The sequence below is a fragment of the Carassius gibelio genome, chromosome B1, assembly GCF_023724105.1.
Source record: "Carassius gibelio isolate Cgi1373 ecotype wild population from Czech Republic chromosome B1, carGib1.2-hapl.c, whole genome shotgun sequence".
In the NCBI taxonomy this organism is placed as follows: Eukaryota; Metazoa; Chordata; class Actinopteri; order Cypriniformes; family Cyprinidae; genus Carassius; species Carassius gibelio.
Genome location: NC_068396.1, coordinates 18,655,619 through 18,663,106, shown reverse-complemented (window position 1 = coordinate 18,663,106; position 7,488 = coordinate 18,655,619). Strand labels below are relative to the sequence as shown.

At 33.9% G+C, this 7,488-nt stretch overlaps 1 protein-coding gene across 1 annotated transcript; it reads left to right on the top strand.

Annotated features, from left to right (window-relative positions):
- Positions 1 to 189: 189 nt before the first annotated feature.
- Positions 190 to 6,798, top strand: hsf2bp (heat shock transcription factor 2 binding protein). The gene is made up of 8 exons (XM_052547108.1): positions 190 to 328; positions 728 to 875; positions 2,409 to 2,512; positions 3,013 to 3,162; positions 3,313 to 3,454; positions 3,575 to 3,692; positions 4,961 to 5,064; positions 5,477 to 6,798. Exons 1-8 carry the CDS (start codon positions 278 to 280, stop codon positions 5,707 to 5,709), a joined length of 1,050 nt encoding a protein of 349 aa, XP_052403068.1. The 5' UTR covers positions 190 to 277; the 3' UTR covers positions 5,710 to 6,798.
- The last annotated feature ends 690 nt before the right edge of the window (positions 6,799 to 7,488 follow it).

The following is a 7,488-nucleotide window of genomic DNA, read 5'->3' as shown; positions in this document are numbered from 1 at the left end:
ATCTATCTATCTATCTATCTAGACTTTTACGCTTGTAGAATTTATTACAGAACGAATTCTGGATATGAACATATGTTTTATATAGTCTGTTAAGAAGCTTTATCTTTTATCTTTTTAAAAAGAAATAATATTGTCTTTACTGTTAATTTGGGGGATGGGTGACCAGTAGATGACTTGTTGTGCGCTGAACAGTGGAGGGCGCTAAAGACATCTTTTATAAACATTATAATAGGTCAGAAGCCGTTCGCACAACATTGTCAAATTTGCACTTTTCGAAATGAAAACAACTAATACAGCTAATGTTTCGTCTGTGCCATCTGCAGGAGAGGTAACTTTACTATTTTTGCGGATTTCAAGTTTGTTGTTGAGAAGCTGAAGTTGATGAAAGAGTTTGTGCAATGTTTAGCAAGCTAATTAGCTAATCAATAGTTTGTTTGATATGTATTTACTTCTGTAAACATAAAGATACTTTCTAAGTAAGTTAGATGGTGTCGTCACTAAAGTATTTTAATCGCTTTCCATGACCAACTCTGTTATAAAGATTGATAAAAACGATCGCAAGCGCCAGAATTACCACAAGATGTCACTGTTCAACTGTGAACGCACGCTCAACGATATAACATATATTCATTTTAGGAGACGTTTGGTACTCTTCTTGTGCTCATACCGACGCTGTAACGTTTGCTTACCTCTAACAGTAAACAAAAACGGTCCTGTGTGTTTAAAGGATGTAGGATCAGACTGCTTTGTTCGAGTCAGAAAGCGAGACTTGGAGAAACTGGAGGCAGAAGTCAGGACACTACGGCAGCTTATGCCAAAATTAATCAATAGGGACTGCATTGATGCTATCCATAAAGGACGGTCTCTGGACGCATGTAAGCAAAATCTCTTTAAGTAGCAATTTTAAGTTATGATGCACATGACTTAAATTTTCTTTCAGTAGCAGTGGTCAGTTATGATACACCTGTATAGTAAATAAACCTATGCAATGGACGTTGTTCCAACATGGTTGAGCAAAATTCAGAATCAAAGCTTTAATTCTTAAGATGGAATGTCAATTAAATTGGCCACACCTCACAAGAAGTTGAATTTGAATAACAAGAAGATACATTTACTGAATTGCAATTCAGAAGAAACCAACCCAGGTAATGCATCCTAAAATTTAAATAAAGCCTTCTTCCGCTCTCGTTCACACAAGCAACTTATACATGTCACTTACACTATATAAACAATGCTTTTAGCCAACATTCAAAGATTGCCTTGGCAAACTTTCTCTAGAACAAATTATACCTTTATGAATTTCTTTGAATTTCATTAATCGCTGCTACCTTATATTTAAATTTAGTTTTTTTTTTCTTTAATTAAGCATCTTGTTTCCTAGATCAGTTCTAATTTACATTTACATTTATCGAAAGTGACTTACAAATGAAGGCAATGGACACAATCAAAATCAACAAAAGAGCAATTATATGCAAGTGCTATATGATAAGTCTCAGTTAGCCTAATGCAGTTCAAGTAGCAAGGTTTTTTTAATTATTATATAATCAACAAAAAGAAAACCGGTAGAATAGAAAAAGAATATAGCAAGCTAGTGTTAGAGGCCTTTTTGCCTTTTGTTAATTGTATAATAAATAAAAAGAAGACAAATAGCTTAGAATACAAAAAGAACAGAGAAACTAGTGTTAGTTAGTTTTTTTTTCTTTCTTTTTTTAAGAAAACAAGCAGTTAGTAGGCCTACATGAATATAGAGAAAGGTTTTATTTTAAAAGAACATAATTAAAATAAAGAGTGGTAGATTTAGAGGATCAAATAAAGATGGAAGAGATGTGTCTTTAGGTGATTCTTGAAGATGGCAAAGGACTCGACTGCTCGGACTGAGCTCTTTAGGGATGGAATAATAAAGCGACATTCACTTGCAGAACACGTACTTCAAGAGGGCACATAAGCCTAAGGAATTTAGGGAAAGGGGTGCAGAGCCAGTGGTGGTTTTGTAGGTAAAGATCAATACCTAGATTTCTATGTGAGCAGCTATTGGTAGCCAGTGAAAACTGCTAAACAGAGGTGTGACGTGCATTCTTTTCGGCTCATTAAAAATTGATCTTGCTGTTGCGTTCTGGATTCATTGTAAAGGTTTGATAAAACTGTCAGGGAGGACCTGCCAAGAGAGCATTGCAGTAGCCCATCCTGGACAGAACAAGAGCGTGAACAAGGAGTTGTGCAGCATGTTCCGAAAGAAAGGGCCTGATCTTCTTTAAAATCTGATCTTGTTCGAAATTTTGTGTTCATTTAGAAAATACAGTCTTAATTCAATTCTGAATGGTGTGCAACCTTGTTTTACAGCGTTCATAACAATACTACATGTTAATTCTGACAGTTGTTTTAATAAAAGTTTCTTCATTGTTATATAGTTAAAGAGCGCAGTGACCGTGAGAAGCAGCAACAGAGAGAGGATTGTCTGCACATTCGCTCCAGACTAGATGTTGCTCTGAGTGAGTGTCAGAGAGAGAGACAGGTAATAAAATAGAGAGGAGAGAATGAGAAACTGAAGGACCCACACTGAAAAGTTTGTAAGGTATAATATACTAATAATAACATACTGTATGTCTATAAGTGAGGTGGTTTTCAACCAGAGATATGGGACCTACACTAGTAGGCCTCACCGCAAAAACGATTATTCAAAATTTTTCTAGTTATGTAATGCTTTTTTTTTTTTTTTTTTTTTTGATTTAAAAAATAAATCATTTAAAATTCATTGGTAATAAAAAGTGTAAAGCCTGAAGAACATTGAGCTAATGGAACGTATTTAAAGGAACAGGTCGCTCGAAGATATCCTGGGAGACCTTTGAATATTATTCTTAACAATGTGGAGTCTTAGGGTCAAAAAGAAGAAAGAAGTTGAGAATCACTAGTGTGTTGGTGTGAGAGAGAGGGATAAATCTCTTCCCCAAATACCTACGTTATTGCTGTCTAGTTATTAATTGTGTATATGTTTCTCCTCGCATACATTTGTAGGAGAAGTTGGTTTTAAAGCAGCAGTTATGGGAGTGCAGAGAGGAGCTGCAGCAGCAGAAAGAGTTTTGCACTGAGCTGGGCACTGCATCTTGCACCCTGCTCTGGAGTGCGTCCCAAAGGGAAGAAGCAATCAGAGACATACTGGCTGCTGTGAGTTTGTCCCATTTTGGGAGAGGACACTGTTAAGGGTTGACTTCCAGTTAGATTAAATGAGCCGGGTTGTTTTGTGAGTGGGAGGACCTGAATTTTGCTTTACCTCAACCAGGTAAGAAACCTCTTCATACACTTGTGCATCCACAGGGTAAACTGGAGCCGTTCCTGAGCATTGCAGGTCGAACCTTGGAGACTTCCATCAAGTTTCTGAATGACGAGGCAAAGCCACAACAGAGTTACAATTCAAAAGAGCATCATTTAGTTCTGGCTCTGGCTGGCGTTGTTACCAGTGAGGGCACTGAGTTTGTTTATACTACTAGTTCAATCTATGGGTCATAATTGATTTATACTGTATATTACCATCTCAAAAACAAAAGAAATTGTCATTTCATCTGTTGATCGGTTTTAGATATCGCTGCTGTGTCTTGTGGACGGGACTTCTTATCCTCTTCTGCCCACATCCTGTTGGATACTTTGTTGCAGCTGCTGTATCTAATGAAACCAGGAGTGTTTCCAAAACTCAAAGCGTATGTCACTACTTTAAAATACACATCCGAATATTACTATTTATTTATGAATCTACAATTTTTTTTTTGCACACTTACACTTACACACACACACACACACACACACACACACACACACACACACATATATATATATATATATATATATATATATATATATATATATATATATATAAACATTTTTGATAATGATCACACGTCCAGATATATGTACATATATTGAATGTCCATATATGTGACCCTGGAACACAAAACCAGTCTTAAGTAGCACAGATATATTTGTAGCAATAGCCAACAATGCATTGAATGAGTCAAAATTATTGATTTTTCTTTTATGTCAAAAATCATTAGGATATTAAGTAAAGATCATGTTCCATGAAGATATTTTATAAATTTCCTACTGTAAATATATAAAAACTTAATTTTTAATTAGTAATATGCATTGCGTAGAACTTCATTTGGACAGGTGATTTTCTCAATATTTAGTTTATTTTATTTTGTACCCTCAATTCCAGTTTTCCATCTTATTTGTTCATCTTTCAGATGATGTATAAATCAAAATTTCCCAAAATTGACATTTATGACCCTTATGGTTTTGTGGTCCAGGGTCACATATGAAGTATATTGTCATATGAAGTATAAATAAATAAAATATTAGAAACTAAAACAGTTTCAAGTATTAACTTATATTTAGCATATGCAAATATGTCTGTTTTATACATTTTTGGATATAAATGTCTTGTAGATTCATCCAAAAACCCTTTGATGCATGTTGATATTATATAAATCTAAAAGATAGACATGTATTAGACATAAATAAATATGTTGTTGAAAAAACCCATCATACGTATATATTTTTACTATAGGCATTGTGTAATTAACAGTCAAAATTGGAAGTGTACATATGAAAATTATATATCACTGTATATGTAACATATATGTCGTTATTGCTTTTGCTACATAGGGCAATATATGTCATATATTACGTTTTTATATGGGCGAGATGTGAATTCACATGTCTTTAGGGTGAAATGAAAACCTTACTACTTTTTATTTAATGGTTACACCACATGACAATTTAGAGTCATGAAAAAAAAAAATTTAACTAGATTTTGAAAAGAAAAATGTCTTTATTGTGGACACTTGCATAATGTTTATACAATATGCAGTTTGTTAAACAGAGTTGTTGTTATTGTATACCATATTTTGAAATAAGTTGACGTATGTGGTTCCTTCTGAAGTATGTGATTGTTTAATTTTGTGTGCAGATTGATGTTAATGGCTCTATATAACATCACTATTAGTGTGAATGGGCTGAAGCTCGTAAGTGAGAGCCCTGGCCTTCTACCTCTTCTGAGCACACATCTGGAAGGTGCGTATGTGTAAGTTTGTGTGTGAAGATTGAAGGTCTTTGCACACAGATTCCGGAATTCTCATTCAAAATTGTTGTACAAAAAAAAAAAAAAGTAAAAAAAATTAAATAAAATTATATATAATAATATATATATATACCTGTTGTGCCAAGTACGTTTACACACTGCCTCTGAAACTTTTGTCATAAAAAAAATTCAGTCATGTACATTTTTCTTTTTGTTGTATCCGTAGCAAGCATTTTGTGGAAAGGATGACAAATACAAAAAAAAAACGCATACAAAAAATTTGTACTCCATGTCCAAGGAACATTGAAGTTCATTTAATTTCAGTTAAATGTCTTCTCAGCACTGTTCATAGAGGATTATATTGAGCTCTGACCTGCATAGAAACACTCTCTCGCTCTCCCACAGACCCTGACCCAGAAGTGTGTCTGCAGTCATTGAGGCTCCTTCAGTCCTTACTGCTGGAGAGAGAGGTCATGTCACACATTAAAACTGATTTTCTGCGCTCTTTTCCAATCAGTCGTATCCACCATCTAGCTTCAAGCCGCCACTCCGCTCTCAAGCAAACAGCTCAGGAGACACTGGAAGATTTGGCTAGCTTTACCAACTCCCAAACTAAGGACTCAGAGAAGGAGCAGTGAAGCCCAGGCCTTAATACTCACTTTAAAAAGTAGGCCTATGTCTAGCAAAACGCATACTAATTCTGAGACTTAGCCATGTTCAAACCTAGAGATTTCAAAGAATTAGTTTTCATTCAACAGTTTGTTAGTTTAGTCATCTTGTACTGTCTTAGGCCCTTAAAGTGTTAAGAAGTGACTTCTACAGAACTTTATATGCGTTAATTGTGACGTAAATGCTGAGCACCTCTATAGATAGATGTGCATGTCTTTTATAAAATGCCAGAAGAGCCATAACACATACTTTCATACTCAGCATGCCCTTTATATCACTTTATGCTCTGAATGAAATTAGCATCAGATCGATATGTGTGCTGCCCTTTCTAACACACCCACAACATCAACTCTCTCTGTAGTCCAGCCTACGTGGAATTCTAAACTTAAACATTGGGATGATAAATCATCCCTTTACAAGAAGCCTTACTAAGGATCATTGTTAGGACACAACACAGCAATCAGCATATAAGTCACAGAAAAACTAAAGTGTGGCCCTTTCGGAGTCAGCAGCAATAATGTTAGACATGATGGAGTCTATTGTATCTAAAGTTAAATGCAGTTAAATTAGCTTTTAGTTGATTGTTTTATTTCTAAACTTTGACAAATGGAATGTTCTTAATGTTTGATTGATTTCATTTTCATCGATTGCTTTGATTGTGGTCTTTCTCCATTTCTTTTATACTTTTTTTTTCTTTATATGTATATCTATATTACTGTGCAAAGATCTGTTCAAGTTCAACAATTAAAGGTGTTAAGTGTTTTTTTGTTTTGTTTTGTTTTTATTCTGATGATTTGTCATTCAAGAAGTTCTGTTCTGTAAAAGTGTTTGACACCAATTTGTAATATGTTCATTTGTCCATTTCAGAGACATGCAATAATTGTTTTTGTTTCAAATTGTACATTCTCTCTGTGAATGCATGTACAGGATGTCTCGATTTCTTAAAATACACTTTTTAAGCAAAGGTGTTCACATCATTCAAGAAATGCTGAAGAAATAGGGATATGTTTAAAGGATAAAAAGATGACCATAACCACCAGCATCTCTTGTGTTCGATATTGACTGCAGTCAATTTAAGTCAAGTGGAAGTCCATTAGCAGTCTTTTCCGTAAAATATAAAATATATATTTGTACAGTTATCAATAGACTATGCTTTAGTGCAGTGATCCTCAAATCTGGAACGGGAGATCCACTTTCCCACAGAGTTTAGCAAATTAGAAAGGTTTTAATGCATCGCTGTTTATAATTAATTACAGACATCAGATGCTATGTTGCATCAAAAATACTCGTACTCAAATGTAATTTATGTGCATATTAAACATGCATATATGATATAGGGCTAAAGTAAAAAATATATGAAACCTATAGAAATGGGAACAATTTAATATATGTGTAGCTCACAGAGGTATTTGTGTAATATATTTTTGGATCTATATGTCATGTACATGTATGACCATCCTAAAAACCATCAATACATTATTATATAAGTAAATATAAAAGATAGATATTAAATATTTGCATTTCACCTTGATTTATCTGTCTCTTCACAGAAGAGTCTAAAGACATTTAAATGTTTAAAAAATTTTAATGTAAAAAAAATGTCAGCGTTCAAAGTTACACTGTAAATTGATTTTTTAACCTTTTTAAAAACGTTATTCAAAAATTAATGCTGTTAATAATGTGTACACATTATGAACTTCAATTGAACAATTGAGTCAATTAAACAAAGAACATTTCTACCAAACACT

Coding starts and splice junctions, on each gene's coding strand:
- hsf2bp (XM_052547108.1), top strand. CDS start 278: ATGAAAACAACTAATACAGCTAATGTTTCGTCTGTGCCATCTGCAGGA. Junction 329..727: donor CTGTGCCATCTGCAGGAGAG/GTAACTTTACTA, acceptor GTGTGTTTAAAG/GATGTAGGATCAGACTGCTT. Junction 876..2,408: donor AGGACGGTCTCTGGACGCAT/GTAAGCAAAATC, acceptor ATTGTTATATAG/TTAAAGAGCGCAGTGACCGT.